Raw genomic sequence first — 20,766 nt, forward strand, 5'->3', positions numbered from 1 at the left:
AATCTAGTTTAATCCCTTAAGACTTGAGCTTATATAAGTACTGTTGCTCTTAGCAGATACATAGGCTGTGTCAGAACATAGACCTTCATTTACAATGAACTTCTAATTACATGCTTGCCTCTGGTATTAGAAAGGAAATAACTCACTTTAGGTGGGGAAAACTTCATTCTACTTGGCTGTCATATAATACAGTAAAAGCAATAGTGTTGTACATATTTTGTGACCTTAGGGTACAAATCAGGGGAATATACTCTACAAACAATTGGGACCTGGTTATTATTAGAGGCCAGATTTAATACTGTAGAATTTGACTCATAAGTGCATTTAGATAACTGCTTTAGAAATAGTGAAATGTACAAATAAAATAGTAGAGTTTTTTCTTTTTATTTTTCAGGTTTACAAGTAAAAGTAACGAAACTGAAAAAGGAACGAATTTTGTAAGTATTAGTGTGTAATTCTGATGTCTTATTTATAAAGAAATTAGCTTTCCTTGGTGTGAGCCTTGGATTATTGCCATTGTTTTCAAAATTCTAAAGCAAAAAGAATAGCTTTGTATTTTTAATTACAGCCTTAATAATTGCATGTATTTATTTGTATTTTAATATATATAAAATATTTTTCAAGATGAGAACTTATCTGTTAACTCATATTTTATTATTATTATTATTATTATTATTATTAATTTATTTGAAAGCTAGAGAGGTAGACAGATCTTCCATCCACTGGTTCACTTCCCAAATACCCACAACAGTCAGGGCTGAACCAGGCCAAAGATAGGAGCCAGAGCTCAGTCTGGGTCTCCTGTGTGGGTGTCACAGACCCAACTACTTGAGCCATCACCAACTGCATATGACAGGGTACACATTACAGGAAACTGGAATTAGCAGAGCAAAGACTTCAGCCCAAGCACTCTGATATGAGATGTGGGCATCCCAAGTGGCATTGTAACTTGTAAGCCAAATAAATGCCTGCCCCTCATTCTCATGTGTCTGACAACAGCGTTCTTTTCTCAGCTGTGTTAACACCTGGGATTCACAATAGTACCGGAAGGAAGGGAGGAGAGGAGAGGGGGAGGAGGGAAAGAGGAAGTGGGGAGGGAGGGATCTGTATTACTGTAAAAATGTTACTACCTTTGCTTTATGGCATAGACATGTAGGCTAGAAAGCTGGAGTTTCTGCTCACCCGTTAGCACATGCTCACTTGTTTTCTATGTTGTTACCTGAAAATGAAAATTGGGAAAATCTTCACACCCAGAAAGTCATTTGGAAGTAGACTTAGATTCAGAAATGTAGAATCATAAATTCTAAAATATTTTAATTAAAATTTAATTAATGTTTGATTCTTATCATTTACCAACACTTGTAAATGTTTTGCTTTGTTTAAAGTGTCTGTGTTCCTACCTTAAAGATGTCATTTTAAACCCCTTTGGCCACAAAATTACTTTTTCCTTGGTAAAACTGTTTAGTTCCCACAATTGAGAGATGTTTCTTTACTTACAGTGGAAATTAAATAAGTCTTTTCTGAGTAGTAACTCTAGCATGTATATCTTATTAGTAGTATTAATTTTTCTTCTGAAAAACAAGAATAACCAGAAGAATACTTTCACAGTAAGTATACTTTCACATGCATGCTTTCACATTGAAAGCCCCAAGTAGGGACATTCCAGGATTGTTTAATCAGTAACCCAGGATCATCAAAGACTCAGATTCTTTTCTCTGTCTCTTCTCTGCCATTATAGTGTTCCACTTGCCCCTTAGTCTTTTGTTTTCTTTAAAGATTTATTTTATTTATTTGAAAGAGTAACACAGAGAGGTACACACACATACACACACAGAAGTCCTCCATCCTTTGGCTCACTCCCCAGATGGATGCAACAGCTGGAGCTGAGCCAATCCGGAGTCAGGAGACAGGAGCTTCTTCCGGGTTTCCCACACGGGTGCAGGGGCCCAAGCATTTGGACCATTTTCTCCTGCTTTCCCAGGCCAAAGCAGAGAGCTGGATCAGAAGTAGAGCAGCCAGACTCTAAGCGACACCCATATGGGATGCCAGCACTGCAGGCTGGGTCTTTAACCTGCTGTGCCATGGCACCAGCCCCACTGTTAGTCTTGACTCACTGCAAAACAGTGAGATGGCCGTCATAATTATAATCAAAACTTGCAGAACATCTATGTGCCCCCCCCCTTTAAAGATCTATTTATAAATTTATTTGAAAGAGTTACAGAATAGAGAAGGAGAGATGGAAATCTTCGATCTGCTGGTTTACTCACCAGACTGCCACGGTTGCCAGGGCTGGGCCAGGCCAAAGCCAGGAGCCAGAAGTTTCATCCAGATCTCCCACATGGGCCCAAGCATCTCCCACTGTTTTCCCAGGCATATTGGCATGCAGCTGGATGGGAAGTGGAGCAGCCTGGACACGAACCAGCACTGATATGGGATGCCAACACTTCAGACAGCAGCTTAACCCACTACACCACAGTGCCAATCTCACATGTGTCCTTTTTAATTACAGCAGTTTACCAGAAGCATCGGCCAGCATCCTTCCTCTAACTTCTGACCATAATTTTTTGGTAATATCTAAACAATATCTGCAAAGGAATTAGTATTTTTTGGCTCAGATTAATAAAGATTCCTGTACTACTTTATATATGTATTCTAGAATTGAACAAATAAATATTTTCTGTAATGAGTACCGAGATTCTCACTGTCAGGAGAAAGGTGTTACAAATACTGAAAGGGAGAAAGCTGGAATGAACCCTGTGTTGTTGAGTAGGGATTAGAGTTACCAGTATGCACTTCTTTTTAATATAAGAAACATTAAATCACTAAACAGATTTAAAAGAATACAGAGATATGTTCATGTGTGTCAAGACATCCATATATTTCACAGGCTTGGTATGTTGAAAGGTGTTAGAACCGATGGCACTCCAGTAACTCAAATGTTGGTTTCTTAACAGTGTTCTCTAGTAAGAGGAGTCAAGGTTTTTTGGAGAAATGGCTTATTCTAGGATCAGGGCATGCACAGTAGTTACAAGATAAGTTGGAAAACTGGAGCCAGAAAATAAGGAAATGCTCAAAAAGGGAGTGTATTTAAAGGTTACAGAAGGCAACTTGGGAAAAAATTCCCAACTTCAAAATCTAGGACAACTTGAGTAATGAAGTTATGCTGGTCATGTTCTGCTAGTTGTGGAATGAAGGCACAGCTCTTCCTTACTAGAATTTCAGTAGTTAAATGTAGGAAGAATGTCAGTGGAAAATCACCATTTGGCAAAGATCACAACATTAATTGTTAAAAGCAAGAATCATCAATGGAAGCTAAAAAAAAATGGATGACATTATGAGAAATAATGTTTGCAAATTTTATAAATTATTCAGAGTTTATCCCCCACAAGATACATTATTAATTACAAAGGGAAAAATCGTAATACTTTAGCAGAGAAGCCTGGCAGACTGAGTCTTAATAAATCAAAGTTAACATGTACCTCATGACATGGTACAATAAAAAGTGTACAACATCACTTCTGTTGTAGTCTTACCAAAAATGCATAGCTTGAATTTTATTATGGGAAAACATCAAACAAACTCAAACTGGAGACAGTCAGCAAAATAACTAAAAAATGCTTTCAAAGGTGTCAGGGTTATGAAAGACAAAGAAGGCTGGAGAGACCATTCCAGAATGGAGGAGACATGACAGTTAAATGCAATGTTGTGTCATGGGCCAGAGAAAGGAGGAGCAGTTGACAGAGAGCTGCCCTGGAAGAGGGGCAACCAGTACAGAATCCGGCGCCCTGACTGGGACTAGAACCTGGTGTGCTGGTGCCACAGGCGGAGGATTAGCCTATTGAGCCGCGGCACCGGCCGTGACAGAGTTTTTTAAAATAAGTTCTGTAGATCAGTTAGTACTATTTATCAATGTTAATTTATTGATTTTGATAATTAAACTGTAATGCTAAGTGTTAATATTTTGAGAAGCTGAGTCGTAGGTACTCTGTGTTCTATATTTGTATCTTATTTATAAGTCTGAAATTACTTCCAAAATGAAACATTAAAAAAGAATACCTTCTCTCAAAGCTACTGCTGTCTGTTGAAGAAAATGAACATTGATTTTAGGAAGGAATAGAAAGGAAATGACTCTTGGGTAGACAACCAAAACTGTTGCTGTAGTTAGGTCCTACTACTGTGGCTCAGGGATACTAGCAAGTAGAACTGTTGGCGTGATTTCCTTGTATGGCATGAATTTTGTTTGCTCTGGTAGCAATAGAGATTTCAAAAACTTCCCAGCCTTTCAATACACTTTAATATTTCCTTATATTTCCATTTGTTTATGCAAGAATCATCTGAATTACAGGAAAAAAAGACTTTATGTACAAGTATATAAATTCTCCCTATAATAAAAATGACTCCAAAAATAAATGTAATGAAATTGCATTGATTTGGGTCAGCATTATGGCATACCATGTAAAGCTGCCGCCTGCAGCACCAGCATCCCATATGGGCAGCAGTTCATGTCCCAGTTGCACCACTTCTGATCCAGCTTCCTGATAATGGCCTAGGGAAAGCAGCAGAAGATGGCCTAAAGTGCTTGAACTCCTGTTACCTATGTGGGAGATCCGAAAGAAGCCCATGGCTCCTGGCTTTAACCTAGCCCAGCCCTGGCCATTACAGCCATCTGGGAAGTGAGCCTTCGGAGGGAGATTCTCTCTCCGTCTCTCCCTCTCTCTGTGTAACTCTAACTTTCAAATAAATAAATATATCTTTAAAAGAGAGAGAGAGAAATTGCATTGGTTGAATGAGGAAATAAGATCATTTTCTTGGTTAATAGGTAAAATTTCACTTTTTTTGTTCACTTGAAATCAAATAGGGAAATACCTTGTTTTACTCTGGAATAAGCAGATTCTCTTCGATGGGGAAAGTGTTTTCTTTGAGTGATTTGAGATTTGAAGTTAAGAAATTGCCGCATTGTTTTCGGCTTCATTGGTCAGATAAACCTGCTAGTGATGGTTTATACAAGCACTGTTAATCAGAAGACAAATACTGTCACTACTTGGTAGGGTGACTGAATCAACATACCAAACAAAATAGCTAAATTGTGTGTTGGAGTTATCTTGTGAATCTCCCTTTATATATAGCAATGCTTTAAAGGAGTTCTTTTTTTAGGAAAAAAAAAATATTTATTTTATGTAGTTGAAAGATAGAGTTACAGAGAGAAGTAGAGACAGAGAGGTCTTCTGTCTGCTGGTTCACTCCCCAGATGGCTGGAATGGCCAGAGCTGTGCCGATCCGAACCCAGGAGCCAAGAGCTTCTTCTGGGTCTCCCATATGGGTGCAGGGGCCCAAGTCCTTGGGCCATCTTCCACTGCTTTCCCAGGCAATAGCAGAGTTGGATCGGAAGAGGAGCAGCCGGGACTAGAACAGGAGCCCATATAGGATGCCAGCACTTCAGGCCAGGGCTTTAACATGCTGCGCCACAGCACCGACCCCATAGGAGTTCTTTCTAATAGCAAAGGTTTGATGTTTCAGAGTTGCTTAGTAGTTAGTGTGCTCCTTATACTATACCTTGGCTCAGTATTAAAGTTAATGATCTTTGTAAATGCTGGATTACCAACCGCTGATTAGAGTGACTTCCCTAAAGGAGGAGTCAAATGCTGCTCACTTTTTTTTTTGACAGAGTTAGAGAGAGAGAAAGGTCTTCCTTCCATTTGTTCACCCCCCAAATGGCCACTACAGCCGGCGTGCTGCGCCGATCCAAAGCCAGGAACCAGGTGCTTCCTCCTGGTCTCCCATGTGGGTGTAGGGCCCAAGGACCTGGGCCATCCTCTACTGCCTTCCTGGGCCACAGCTGCTCACTTTTTAAGAAGCAGTACTAAAACCCAAAAATTATTGTGTTTGCCATTTGACTATACAATTTAAAACCAAATTCACTAAATGTTCTTGAAGAAAATTGATTTTATTAAAATGGATCCCTCACATAAGGCTAAAAATTTTAAGTATTACTATTTTAATGGTAGTGTATATCCATAAAATTCATTTTATCTTAACTTGAACCAGAATCATTTCCCTGAAGATTAAGTAATTTAGAAATGATCTAGATTTGCTCTTTTTATACCGAGTGTTTTATATAAAATGTATTACTATACAACTATAACCATGTGAAAAAGGTAAAATCCAGATAAAAAAGGTAAAATTTGTAAATGAATGTTGAAAATTACTTTCTCAGAAGTAGTAGTAGGATTAGCCTACTATACCACAGCACTGGCCCCAGGTTGTATGTTTTTAAAGCACAGTAAGTTGCTAAGTTCCCTTTTATTTCACTATCCCTGTTTTACTACATAGTAGAACCAGGAAATTGGGCTTACCTGTATCACCATAATCCCCATTTCCCAGTAAATTTTACAGTATACAGTTAGGATGCAGTAACAGTTATGATGTCGTATCTCCATGTTTTTAGAATAGGTATATTTGTAAGATATCCCAGTCCTTAGGAATTCTCAACTGGAAGGAGCAGTTTAGTAACTGGGTTGTGTGTGTGTATGTAAACTATCACAGTCCTTAGGAATTCCCACCTGGAAAAAGAAGTTATAAAAGGAATCAGTAACTATACTATTTGTTCAACACTTACTTGTTTCAGATTTGTATTCTGATGTATTTTACAAGTTGTCTGTGTACATGACTAATATTTTTACATGAATTCATTTGACTGTTGAATATTGTGAGATTATTTGGAAAGTTATCCTTGAGCCTGATCTGCCAGATCCTTTTATTTTCATAAGATGTCTTTATTTGTTTATTTGAAAGGCAGAGTGACAGAGAAGAGAGATAGAATAAGAGTAAGGGGTGTGGGCTGATGTTGTGGCACAGCAGGTTAAGCTGTGATGCCAACATCACATATGGTGGGTGCACGTTTGAGTCCTGGCTTCTCTGCTGTGGATTCAGCTCCTTGCTAATGAGCACAAACCAGCACTATGATATGGAATATGAGTGTTGGATATGGCGGTTTAACCTGATGTGCCACAGCATTCATCCTCTGCCAGATTGTTTTCACCTGTTTAATCACTGATCATAGATAACATATACCAATCAGTATCCATTATTTATCAACTGTTTTGACTGTCTTACTGGTCAGTTTTGTTGTTTTTTTTTTTTGACAGGCAGAGTTAGAGAGAAAGGTCTTCCTTTTTCCGTTGGTTCACCCCACAAGTCGCTGCTACGGCCAGCGCATTGCGCCTATCCAAAGCCAGGAGCCAGGTGTTTTTCCTGGTCTCCCATGCGGGTACGGGGCCCAAGGACCTGGGCCATCCTCCACTGCACTCCTGGGCCACAGCAGGGAGCTGGACTGGAAGAGGGGCAACCGGGACAGAATCCGGCACCCCACTGAGACTAGAACCCTGGGCGCCAGCGCCGAAGGTGGAGGATTAGCCTAGTGAGCCGTGACGCCGGCCTGTCTTACTGGTCAGTTAATGAATCTGCTCATTCTGTTTATATCAGCCTTACTTAAAGAAAAATAATCCCTATATTTTCTACTGAGGATATAACAAAGGTGATATCTACCAAATTCAGCCATCCAAGTACTTAGTAAGTACTTGGTAGTACTTACTAAGAAAATTCCCTTATTATCGACTAAGAAATTTAGCATTTCTGAAGTATGGCCTAATCCCTTACAAATAAACCCTTGTTTTCTTTTACATTATTTTTTAAATTTAGGGATTTAAAGAATTTCAAAAAAAAATCATGCATTTGTGCAGGACTGTTTTCCTATCTTTGATTTCTTATTACTAATTGGGTAGTAAATAAATAAGTAAAGGTGGGGCTGGCAGTGTGTCACAGTAGGTTAATCCACTGCCTGTAGCACTGGCATCCCATATGGGTACCAGTTCAAGTCTCGTCCACTCCACTTCTGATCCCTCTCTGTTAATGGCCTGGGAAAGCAGTAACAGCCCAAATGCTTGGGCCCCTGCACCCACGTAGGATACCAGGAAGAAGGTCTTGGTTCCTGGCTTCCAAACTGCCCAGCTCCGGCCATTGTGGCCTCTGGGGAGTGAACCAGTGGATGGAAGATCACTCTCTGTCCCTCTCTCTGTAACTCTGCCTCTCAAATAAATAAATCTTAAAAAAAGTATGTGTGTGTGTGTGTATGTATACATATATATATATATATATGCCTTTTTAAAAAACTGAGTAAAGATACCTTATTTACATGAACAACAATTGACCAAAAAAAAAAAAAGTAATATAACAGTAAGCATACATTTTGAAGTTCATTTTGACAAAGTTGATTTTTTGGCCGCCCCAGAATCTACTCCTTCCTGTGTGCCCCAGCATCGTATACTGAATGCCTGGCACTTAACAGTAATACTTCCATTATACATAAAAGCACTGCAGAGCAAATTCTAGTGTGATTTTCACTCTGATTACCAAGATATTCAAACCTCACTTTTTAAGTTGCTGTATTTTGATGGAAGGAATATAAGTGGTAAGACCAAACTTTGAAGTTCTGAATAGATTATTACCCTTTTAGAGTATTTTTACCTGGAAAACTTCTATATTTCTTGACCTTTAGAGATGCACAAAGACTGGAAGAGTTCTTCACCAAAAATCAACAGCTGAGAGAGCAACAGAAAGTCCTTCAGGAAACCATTAAAGTTTTAGAAGATCGGTGAGTGGTTCTTGGGTCTTGAGTAAGAGGTGTTTTTCCCCTCATTAGTAATCACTATATAATCGGCTCTGGGATTAAAAGTGATCTTGTAACACCTGCCCCTTCATAGATACTATTTAAAAAAAGAGATTTACTTTTTCATTTATTTCAACAACAGAGCAACAGAGACAGAAAAAGAGATATTCCACCTACTGGTTCACTTTCTCGTGCTTGCAATAGCCAGGGCTGGGCCAGTAACCAAAAACTCCATCTTGGTCTCCCACATGGGTGGCAGGGACCTGAGTACTTGGGCCATCATCTGCTGCAGTTCCTGGATGCATTAGTAGGAATATGGATTGGAAACAGAGTAGCCAGGACACAAACTGGCACTCCAACATGAGGTGTGGGCACCACCAATGCTGGCCCCCACATATATTATTAAGAGAGGCAGCTGAAAGGAAAAACTCGAGGTAATACAGAAGCTAGGGAATTTTGCTTCATTTTATAACTGTCTAACCGTGACATTTTAAAACTCCTCCTACATTTGAAGTTTTTATTTTAGTTCTTGTGTTTGACCATTGAACCTTTGTATGTATTTAGGTCTTGTTTTCATGGTCCTTCACCTCTCAGCTGTGTCCCTGAACTATATTAGAGGAAGCTACTGGTGTTTTTACCCTTCCCTGCATCACTGTTCCTCTGCCCTGGATCAGTGGAGCCTTTACAGTATGACTATTGTGAAGGGTGACGATAGTTACATTCTATATTTTTTCTTTTTCTTAGATTTTTTGTATTTATTTGAGAGAGAGAGAGTTAAAGACAGAGGCAGAGGCAGAAAGAAAGGTCTTCCATCTGCTGGTTCACTCCCCAAATGGCCACAAAGGCCAGAGCTGGGCTGATTGCAAACCAGAAGCCAGGAGCTTCTTCTGGGTCTGCACCCATACGGGTGCAGGGGCCCAAGGACTTGGGCCATCTTCCACTGTTTTCCCAGGCCATAGCAGAGAGCTGAATTGGAAGAGGAGCAGCCGGGACATGAACCAGAGCCTATATGGGATGCCAGCATGGCAGTTGGAGGCTTAGCCTGGTACGCCACAGCACTGGCCCCATTACATTCTTTTTTGTTACAAGATTTCAGTCGTTTGTATTTTAAGTTAATTGTAGACTTCGTAAAATAGTAAACAGTGTGTTTGCTCTTATTTTAATCAATTATGTAAGTATTCACTGTGGAGTAAGTATTCACTGTGGACACTCTCTTGTGTCCATGTCTTGACTTCTCTGGCCACTGAAGGACAGTGTTTCTATTTTCCAGGTCAAATACATTCTTTTCTACTTCCTCCCCAGGCAGTTGCTGAAATCAGCCCATAATTATAACAACTTGTTGTTTTGTTTTTCCTAGTATTTCTGGCTACCTTTTAAAATACTGTGACAAGAACTATGTTTTCCTTACTACATTATTTTTTTAAAAATATTTATTTGTTTCAAAGTTAAACAGAGAGAGAAGGAGAGGCAGAGAGAGAGGTCTTCCATCCGCTGGTTCACTTCCATCCTCTGGTTCACTTCCGTCCGCTGGTTCACTCCCTAATTGGCCATAACAGCCAGAGCTATACCAATCCAAAGCAAGGAGCCAGGAGCTTCCTCCGGGTCTTCCCATGCAGTTGCAGGGGCCCAAGGATTTGGGCCATCTTCCACTGCTTTCCCAGACCATAATAGAGAGCTGGGTCGGAAATAGAGCAGCTGGGACTTGAACCAGTGCCCACTGGGGATGCCGGCACTGCGGGCAGCGGCTTTACCGGCTACGCCACAGTGCCGGCCCCTCCTTACTACGTTATTAATATTACTTAATGTTTTAATTATTCTACCATTATTATCTTTTTATGTTGTAATTCTTTTTTTTTATTGGACATATAACTTCTCGGGCTGAAAAACTTTCCATACTAATTTGGACCATTCTGAATTTTCCTTCATTGGATCTCTGCATTAATTCCATTATTTCTTTTACCTTATTTTAACATTTATGGAACTTCTGCATTGTGCTAGGCACTGTTTTAGACCTTGAGGATACACTAGTTAACATGGTCAATAAAACCTGGACCTATTTTACCTTTCTTTTGTTTTTTTCATGCTCATTCTGTTATAACTCACTCTCAAGTGCCTGCTGAGAATGAACAAACAGGAAGTAAATTTTCAGAGTTCTTGTAAGCCTGACGGTGATTTTATTTGATGATTGCATGTAGTTGGTATTTGGGCTGTAAATTTCTGGGATCAAGATAGTTTTCCCTCAAAACTTTAAAGGCTTTTACTCATTGTCTTTTAGTATTCTAGTTCTGATAAGATGTCATGTCATTCTAATTTTCATTCCACTATAGGTAACAGATATTTTTTACCTTTCTGGAATTTAAGATGTTTTTATCCATAATGTGTGTGTGTGTGTGTGTGTTTCCTTCATTGTGTTACACACTCAACCCACTAACCTGAAGACTGTTGTTTCCTAAAGTCTGACAATTTGTTTCCTTTTACTGTGTCTCTTCCCTTTTTTGTGGTCTCTTTCTTGAGTACTTAGTCATAAATTGATTCTCTGTTATCTTTTCTCTCATTTTCTGTTTATTTTCTTCCATGTTCTGAGAGACTTCCTATTTTCCAACCCTACTGTTGGAGTTACTTTGATAATCCCATGTTTAGTGTTAAAGAACTTTGATATTGTGTGTGTGTGTGTATATGTGTCCCAAAATATAAATTGTTGAGTTACTCATCCTTTATATAAAATACCCAGGAGTGTGCCTGATACAAGTATGTTCATTGATGACTGAACATGAACTGTGTTGTCATGAATGACATAATTTTTCAAAATTGTAAGTAGGAACAGTTCTGACAAAGTAGTCATATTTGTTTAACAATCAAAGTTTAACTAGTTTAATCAAAGCACCTATTTTAACTTTTATTATTATTTTGTATGTATGATCAGTAGTCAGCAAGAAATACAGATAAATGAATGATAAAAAGGAAATGATTATGTAGCTAGAGGATCAGCATCCATATCAGATACCTGTTGGTCTTCTGTTAACTCTTCTCTTAGCTCTGAATTTAAACCAAAAGCACCTGAATTCTTAGAGTATAGGAGAGAATGTATTGGCATGGTCATTTCTTTAAACATGCTTCTGGTACATGTCACATTGTTTTTAGGTTTGTTCTGTCCGTTAGAATTTTCTGTGAGAATGGAAATGTTCTACGTCTATACTAATAAGGTAGCAGCTAGAGACGTGTGGCTATTGGAGCACTTCAGTGCAACTGGAGGAGCGCCTTTTTATTTTTTTTTAATTTTTAAAAATTTATTTGACAGGTTAGATAGTGAGAGAGAGACAAGAGAGAAAGGTCTTCCTTCCGTTGGTTCACCCCCAAAATGGCTGCTACGGCCGGCACTGCGCCGATCTGAAACCAGGAGCCAGGTTCTTCCTCCTGGTCTCCCATGCAGGTGCAGGGCCCAAGCACTTGGACCATCCTCCACTGCCCTCCTGGGCCACAGCAGAGAGCTGGACTGGAAGAGGAGCAACCGGGACTAGAACCCCGCCGCCCATATGGGATGCCGGTGCCACAGGCAGAGGATTAACCAAGTGCGCCAGGGCACCAGCCCCAAAATAATTCTTAATAACGTTCAGAATACACCTTTCTTTTCTTCCCTTGTTCCACATCCCTTCATGCAATATATGTATTGCCTTCTTCTCTTTAGTACTCACAAATTATTAGTAAAAAATATTTGTAATCTATTTTTACATAATAATGCATTTTGAATTTTTACTAATATTGGTTCTTGATGTTGAGAGGAGCATATGAGGTTACTTTTTAAAAATTTATTTATTTGAAAGGCAGAGAGAGTTACAGAGCGGCATATGCCATGGCAGAGAACTAGATCAGAATTGGATGGGCTGGCGCTGTGGAGTAGCAGGTAAAGCTGCTGCCTGCAGTGCTGGCATCCCATATGGGCGCTAGTTCGAGTCTCCCTGCTCCACATCCAATGCAGCTCTCTGCTATGGCTTGGGAAAGCAGTAGAATATGGCCCAAGTCTTTGGGCCCCTGCACCCGCGTGGGAGGCCCGGAAGAAGCTCCTGGCTCCTGACTTTGGATTGGCACAGCTCTGGCCATTGCAGCCAATTGGGGAGTGAACCAACAGATGGAAGAGCTCTCTATCTCTGCCTCTCCTCCTTCTCTCTCTCTGTAACTCTGACTTTCAAATAAATAAATAAGTCTTAAAAAAAAAAAATTGGAGCATCTGGGTCTCAAACCAGCTCACATATGGTTTGCTGGCAGTGCAGGAGGTGGCTTTACCCGCTATGCCACAGTGCTGACTTCCAAGATGACATCTTTATTCCTTCATATTTCCTGACCTTTAATGTTTATTCAAGAAATAAAACATTTTTGAATACTTACTGTCATATGCTATACTGAGCAAAGTGGCTATAAACTTGATTAAGATATAATTTGGTCTCTTGGTATGGGACTAGGGTTCATGTGCTGACCTTAATAAATAAAAGCAACTCAGTTCCTTTAATAAATTCCCTTGGAGTTTAAAATTGGTAGATTTTTACACAGTTTCATTCAGAATTGCACTCTCTAGAAAATGGTTTCATAGCCTGATTTCAGCATATGTAAGACTATGTTAAAACTACAATACTCAATTAATCTAGTTGATTTTCACTATATTTACCAGGTCAATTCTTAAGATCTTCATAAAGTATAAAAATGTCAGAATACAAATGCAGGTTGAATATCCCTAACTCAAAAACCAGAAATCTGAAATACTCCTAAGTCTGAAACTCTCACTCATAGTTTTGGCTTTAGGAGGATTTCAAATTTTAGATTTTTATAGGGATGCTCAAGCAGTTAACATCTGTACAAATATGCTTAAGTCCAGAAACACTGCAGAATCTGAAAGCTTTCTGGTCCTGAGCATTTCTGGTAAGGGATACTCAGCCTGTGTTGGGAAATGTCTTTTAATTTAAGAAAAATGTTTTGTTTTGGCTTCATAGGTTAAGAGCAGGATTATGTGATCGCTGTGCAGTAACTGAAGAACATATGAGGAAAAAACAGCAAGAATTTGAAAATATCCGGCAACAGAATCTTAAACTTATTACAGAGCTTAGTGAGTTCCTTTCAATTATTAAGTATTTAAAAATTAATACGTTGTTAAAATCTATTAGTAAATTGGTTGTAATCAAATGGATTGTTTCTGTATACTTTTCCTTATTTAGGTAACAGTTCGAATGTTCCTTTTTCCCTATTTGTAGATATAATCTCCTGCTTTAGTAACTAGTAGGGTTCAGAAAGGTTGTCCAAATACTGTCCACATTGGCCTTGCAGTCTTACCAGTTCTCAGACAAGAAACAAATATCCTTTGGACATGTCCATGTCCTACTTCAGTTTTTATCATTATTTCAGGTAATTTGATTACCTAGTCAAATTAAATACAAAGCAAACAATTTTATAAAGATGTATGTTTTTTGGTTTTTATAACATACTATTATAAGTGTACTGTTTTCAGTTTATTCTCCTTACCCACTTAATCTAGAGTTTCCTTACATTACATTACCTGGTTTACCCATAAGTAGTGTACAACCAGCATGTCATAAATCAAATTAGCTATCTTCTTTTCCAAAATAATTCCATATTTTGACTTTACTATTTTTTTAGCTATGTTGCTATCCTTTGGTTATATAAGCAAGAATTTATAACCACATGCTTGTTACTTTAGAAAGAAATAAGAAAAAAATATAATCTCATTCTGTGCCCAGCAGTGACTGCTGTTAGCAGCCTGTATGTGTCTTTCCAGATGCAGGTTTGTTTTTCTGTTTATCTCTGTCCTTCATTTTACCTCCCCCAGTCCTTTCTCTTTTACCTTTTTTTTTTTTTTTTTTTAACATTTATGTATTTGAAAGGCAGAGTGATAGAGACACACACAGAGATCTATATATATGTATATGCTGGTTCACTCACCAAATGGCCACAGTGGCTGAGACTGGACCATGATGAAGCCATGAACCAGGAGCTTCATCTGGATCTCCCACGTGGGTGCCGAGGCCCAAGGACTTGAGCCATTTTCCATTGCTTTCCCAGGTACATTACCAGCGAGATGGATCAGAAGTGGAGTCCCAGGGTCTCAAACTGGTACCTATATGGGCTTTTGGCATTACAGGCAGCAGCTTAACCCATTACACCATAACGCCAGCCCCTCTTAAATTTTTTTTTTAATTTATTTATTAATTGGAAAGAGAGATCTTCCATCTTCTAGTTCACTCCTCAAATGCCCACAATAGCCAGGGCTTGGCCAGGCCAAAGCCAAGACCCTGTAACTCAGTATGATGCCACATGGGTGGCAGGCATCACCTGCTACCTCCAGGTTATGCACTACAGGAAGCTGGATCTAAAGTGGAACTGGCACTCAAACCCAGGCATTGTGTTACATTCTGCCAGTATCCCAGGTGGCCATGCGGTATTTTAATCACTGCCAAAGGCCTGCCACTGCCTTTTTTTTTTTTTTTTTAATCACATCTAGCACATTCATGGGGAGTCCATTCCTTTGACTCCTCTCCATTGCAGGGGTTCAGGCCTACACTGAGATCTCAAGTTCAGTCCTTCCAACTAAGTGCAGTGCATACTTCCAACATCTGCTCACTTACACTGCTCAGGTTTTGGCTCACGGTTTTGTTTTGTTTTAGTTGAGCCTTTGAAAAAATATTCCTAATGTTCGTTATACTTAATAAAAGGTATCTTTCCTGTATTAAAATTATTTATCCAGAAGCAAATTCTTTTTAACTAGTTTTAAACCATTTTTAAACGTTAATAGTTTGATATCTCTTAACTTGATTTTCTTAAATGCAGTCTTAGCCTCAGGGAGAAGCCTTTTTTGCTGATAGTGAAAGTAAAAAATTGAAATTCTGACTTATAGGGGCCCTACTCCAGTGGCACAATGAGAGGGACAAGGACCCCTGGCTGGAGAGCTTTTCTGTAGGGCGGGTGGATAGTTTGTGGTACATCATAGCATTGATAAGACTAGTGGTCTTCAGTGGAAATTGTAGTTTCAAATCGGGTTTCTGCTTTATAAATTATATAAGAATGAATAGGAAAATTTAATGGTGATAGATTCAAATAGTTCATTACTTCAATGTATATATTTATATAACTGATATTGCAATTTTAAATAAAACATGGAACATGACTAAAGTAGCAAATTTGACTTTATGAATTTGCTTATGTTATAAAAATTATACTGATATTCAGTATTATATTATTTTTATGATTGAATTTCAAGATAAATCTCTCACTAAAATTATATTTGGAGACAGACAACTGGCCTAGCAGTTAAGATGCCTGCATCCTATATGGGAGTGCCAGGAATCAATACCCAGCTCAATTTCTGAATCTAGTTCCCTGCTAATGCAGACCCTAGGAAGCAGTAGTGATAGTTTAAGTGGTTGGGTCTTTGCCACCCGCATGGGAGACCTGGATTGAATTCCTAACTACTGGCTTCAACCTGGCCCAGCCTTAACTGTTATGGGCCTCTGGGGAGTGAACCACCAGAGAAGAGCTCGCTCTCTGTTTCTATTTCTCTTTTTCTCCCTTCCCCCCTTTACCTCTCCATTTTCCTCTTCAAGAAGTAATTTTATATATAAATTAAAAGAACTTAATAATAGAAATAATTGAACTTATTGATAGAAATTAATAGAACTTAGTGATCAGATTAGAATGTTTTGTCTTCAGGATGAATAATTAGGCTATACTCCTTAGTATATGAAGTGCTCTCTTTTTTTCCCACAAGCATTACATAAAATTATCAGTTAGTTATATGGGACTGGAACAGTGTGAGTGATCACTGCCTAGGAACAAATTATTTTTGCACAGTAATGTTAGCCCTGTATAACATGACATAGAAATCCTAATTTCTTTATAAATGTTGACATTTTATTTAAAACTATTGATATAGATGTTAATATTGCTACTTATGTGCCTTTTCCACATTGTTTTTAAGTGAATGAAAAGAATATTCTACAGGAAGAAAATAAAAAGCTTTTGGAACAACTACAACAGAAAATTGAGTGAGTATTTTTCTTGAATTGTAGTGCAGGATATCTCTGCCCAACCTTCTTTATTTTACTTTGCTATACAAACTGTGAAGATTTCTTAAGAGTTACAGAGTTTTAAGAGTTATAAAATGTTCTCTAATAAAAATAAAATCACTATATTTTTTGTGTTTATACAAAACACAAAAAGAGTGTGTGTACATCTTGTTAGGTTAGTGTGTGAGTATATAAGGTATCAACATTTTTAAAAATATTTTAATTTTTATAATGATTTGTTTTTTTTATAACAATGGTAATATTGTGATTTTTATTAGAATACTTATATTTCTAATATTTGAGTTTTGCTATATCCCTTCTAGCCCTGTCTCAGAAACTTTTTAAAAGCAAGCTGAATAATTCCTCTTTTAGTTCCCAGATCTGTTAGAACTTCCTTCCTGTTTTCCTCCTCCTCCTTTCCCCAGATCTATTAAGGAATAAAAATAGTAACTTTTACCCTGTGTGCCAGTTACTGTTGTTTCTAATCCTCACTGTGATTCCACAATTGTTTTTATTAGCCTTACTTTACAAATAGAGAACCAAAGCTCAGAAAGTCTAATTTGTCTATGGTGTCACAGCTAATAGGTAATTAGACCATCACTCAGACCCATATCTTCTGACTTAAAAGCCTCTTTTCTTTCCATTAGGCAACACTGTATCAGATGCAGGATATTTTTCTGAATTTGCCCTGATGAATGCCAAGCAGAGATAGGGCTAGCTCTTAGTTCCCATTTACATAAAGCTTATGTAATGGTTTTCCGAACCTAAGATTCAGTATCATCCTAATGCTGTCATAGGGTTCTTAAAGATTCTGGTCTGTTTCAATAGACATCTACTGAAATGCTGGTAATCTATACAGATGTTGCATATTCTTTTGGCTTAGAGTAGTTACTGTCTGTATATAAACACAACTCGTAAAAATGAATAGCTGAAAAATTTTACTCTCTGGCCATCAGAAGGAAATGTGAAAGAGGAGAGAATAACAGGTATACATACTGAATTTAACCAAAGGTTGCGGCCTAAACTCTTAATTTATTTTGGGAAATCAGAGAGCTGATGTTTCAAAAAATAAACTTTGTTAAGACATAGGAGTTAATTTTTCCCCCCTTTTGCAGTAAAGAAAGACAGAGCCATAACTTGCTTACTTAGTTTGAACTGAATTGTGGGTTCTTTTTTTTTCCCCCCCTTTATTTTTGTGATCCTAACTGCTGCTTCTAGATAGACTCTGTTAGGAAGTCAATTTCTTCTCATGACTCATTCATGTTTCAGGTTGAATTTTTATGACTGAAACACAAGAAGACTGTGACGTGATTAGTTAAAGCTAAGTCAGATAGATTTCACACTCCATTAATTTAATTTATAAGGCTTTCTCATGTGACTTCAGCTTACTCTGTTTTTTCCAGAATAAGAGCAGAATTGCAGGAAGAGATTAAAAATTATATATAAATCTATTGCACAGAATGTTGAACTATTATAAATATTAATGATTTGCATATTTTCAAAAAGTAGATTTTTCAGTGTTTTCTGCACAAAAAAACAAGTATCTGAGTTGACAGGCTTAGCAATTGGTTTGATTTAATCATGCCACAAAGTAAGCATCAAAACATCACATTGTATCTCCTAAATATGTATAATTATTATTTGTCAATTAAAAATAATAAATCTTTAAAAATGTTTGTTATATGTAAAGATTGTTCCTTAGTATATAGTATTATAGACCACAAGTGATATTATCCAAAAAATTAAAATGTAAATCTTTTTTAAGAAAAATTGAATTTTGTCTTCTAATGTTTTTAAAAATCTTTTGTCATCATTTATGAAATTGTTATATAGTTGTTTTGAAGTAGTATTACAAATTAATATTAGTATGATAGGGCAGACAGATCTGGTGACCTAAACTCTAAAATATCTGACCAACTGGTAAGAATTGGTTGGCACATAAGGTTAGTGATAGTTTCACCTGGGAAAGTCCGTTAACTTTATTTTACTCAATAACCACACTCAGTCCAAACCCAATCATTCATCAACTATTTATGCACTACCTACTTTGCAGGTACTTTGATTCATCAGTGAACCAAAGATCCTTATCCTAGAGCTTAAATTCTAACAAGTAAACTGTAGACATAGTCAATAAATTGTATCCTGTGGTAGAAAGCAGTGAATTTTATGGATAAAGTAAATAGAGCAGAATTACAAGGAGCAGGAGTCCTAGGGTGTGGGAAGGGGGTTGCAGTTTTAAATAGTAATATTGCAACAAAGACTTGTAGAAGATCAGAAAATTAGCAGTATGGCTATGTGGGGGTAAACATTCCAAGCAGATGAACAGCCTGAGCAAAGAACATAAGGTAGGAACATGTGTAGTGAGTTTGAGGAACCCCAAAGAAGAGAGTGTGAAGGAAGAGTATACTAGAAAAAGAGGTCAGAAATGGAAAGGTAACGGGGTAGGGGGTGATCAGATCATGTGGGGTCTTGTGGAGTGAGATGTGGCAGAGTTTTAGTTGGATTTAATTAGTATGACTAAAGTTTGAATAGGACAGTTGTAGCTGCTGTGTTCAAAGACCATAAGGGCTTTAAGTAGAAGCAATTAAAGTGTGGTCAGTCATAGACTCATGGTCTACACCAAGGATAATACATCCAGTGGTTAACAATAGAAACTGCTCAAGTCTGACTGCTAGGGTTTAAATCCTATTACTCTTTTAGTAAGTGACTTAACTTTATATCTTCATTTCCTCATTTATAACATAAGAGTAATAATATCTCACAAAGTTGTGATATTAATAAGTGCTTGGCAGTATAAACATACTAAAGGTTGGTAGTTCTTAGTGTTGTGTTATCATTCTGTATTTGTCAGTTGCCAACTCACACGGATACTGCTACCACAATGTTTAATAACTGTCCTTTACATTCCATATACACTTGGCAGTATTGTAAATCAAGCCACAGAAGCTCTTAGCTCTGCTACCATAGCCACTGTCTGATTGATTCCCTTGCCCCTACTCCATGTGTCCCCGTCCATCTGGCACACTGCTGTTAAATTGTCACATTGCTTCCATGCACCTCTTTCTTCCATGCATTCTCTTTATAAATTGTATGTATACTTGCACAAGACTCTCCTTCCTATAGTTCTAGTTGCCCTTCTCCAACACAAATAGAAGTACTAAATGCCTTTACTCAAACTGCATGGCTCCTCTGCAGATCTTCTCTGTCGTTCAAAGTACTTTTAATTTCACCTCAAGTGCCACCAACCACACTTTCTACTTCACTTTTCTTTCTTTCTTTCTTTCTTTCTTTCTTTTTTTTTTTTTTTTTTTTTTTTTGACAGGAAGAGTGGACAGTGAGAGAGAGATAGAGAGAAAGATCTTCCTTTTACCGTTGGTTCACCCTCCAGTGGCCACTGCAGCTGGTGCGCTGCGGCTGGCGCACCGCGCTGATCCAAAGCCAGGAGTCAGGTGCTTCTCCTGGTCTCCCCTGCGGGTGCAGGGCCCCATTACTTGGGCCATCCTCCACTGCCTTCCCGGGCCACAGCAGAGAGCTGGACTGGAAGAGGGGCAACCGGGACAGAATCCTGCGTCCGACTGGGACTAGAACCCGGTGTGCCGGCGCCGCAGGTGGAGGATTAGCCTATTGAGCTGCAGCACCGGCCTCTACTTCACTTTTCACAATAACAATTCCTCCTTGGTCCTGTAATCATTCGCATACTTCTGTGATCATTAGGTTTGGAACATTAGGTACAAGAGACTATATCTCTTACAGTATCATATTTGTGTCCTACAGATCCATACAAGGTAGTAAATATTTTAATAAACATTTGTTGAATTCGTTTTCTTTCAACTGTCATTTTCCTTTAGGAATGATCAACAGCATCAGGCAACTGAGCTTGAATGTGAGGAATATGAGGAATATGTTATTCCAGATTCACCAATAACAGCCTTTTCATTTTCTGGCATTAACCGACTACGAAGAAAAGAGAACCTCCATGTCCGATACACAGAACAGACACATAATAAAGTAGAGCACTCTGTGGGCACAAATGGT

General features: G+C 38.2%; 1 protein-coding gene and 1 long non-coding RNA gene across 5 annotated transcripts in view; one reads left to right on the forward strand and one right to left on the reverse strand.

Moving 5' to 3' along the window:
• Positions 1–20,766, reverse strand: part of LOC133766575 (uncharacterized) — a 217,646-nt gene that overhangs the window by 119,057 nt on the left and 77,823 nt on the right. The window lies entirely within an intron of this gene.
• RBBP8 (RB binding protein 8, endonuclease) overlaps positions 1–20,766 on the forward strand; it is an 80,789-nt gene that overhangs the window by 16,781 nt on the left and 43,242 nt on the right. For 3 of the 4 annotated variants that reach the window (XM_062201452.1, XM_062201453.1, XM_062201454.1), the window contains exons 3-7: positions 395–437; positions 8,555–8,650; positions 13,648–13,760; positions 16,644–16,710; positions 20,580–20,764. In XM_062201452.1, the coding sequence (XP_062057436.1) occupies positions 395–437; positions 8,555–8,650; positions 13,648–13,760; positions 16,644–16,710; positions 20,580–20,764 (504 nt within the window). The remainder of the gene's footprint in view (positions 1–394; positions 438–8,554; positions 8,651–13,647; positions 13,761–16,643; positions 16,711–20,579; positions 20,765–20,766) is intronic. The other variant, XM_062201455.1, reaches the window with a different exon arrangement.

Source organism: Lepus europaeus, chromosome 9, assembly GCF_033115175.1.
Source record: "Lepus europaeus isolate LE1 chromosome 9, mLepTim1.pri, whole genome shotgun sequence".
NCBI lineage: Eukaryota > Metazoa > Chordata > Mammalia > Lagomorpha > Leporidae > Lepus > Lepus europaeus.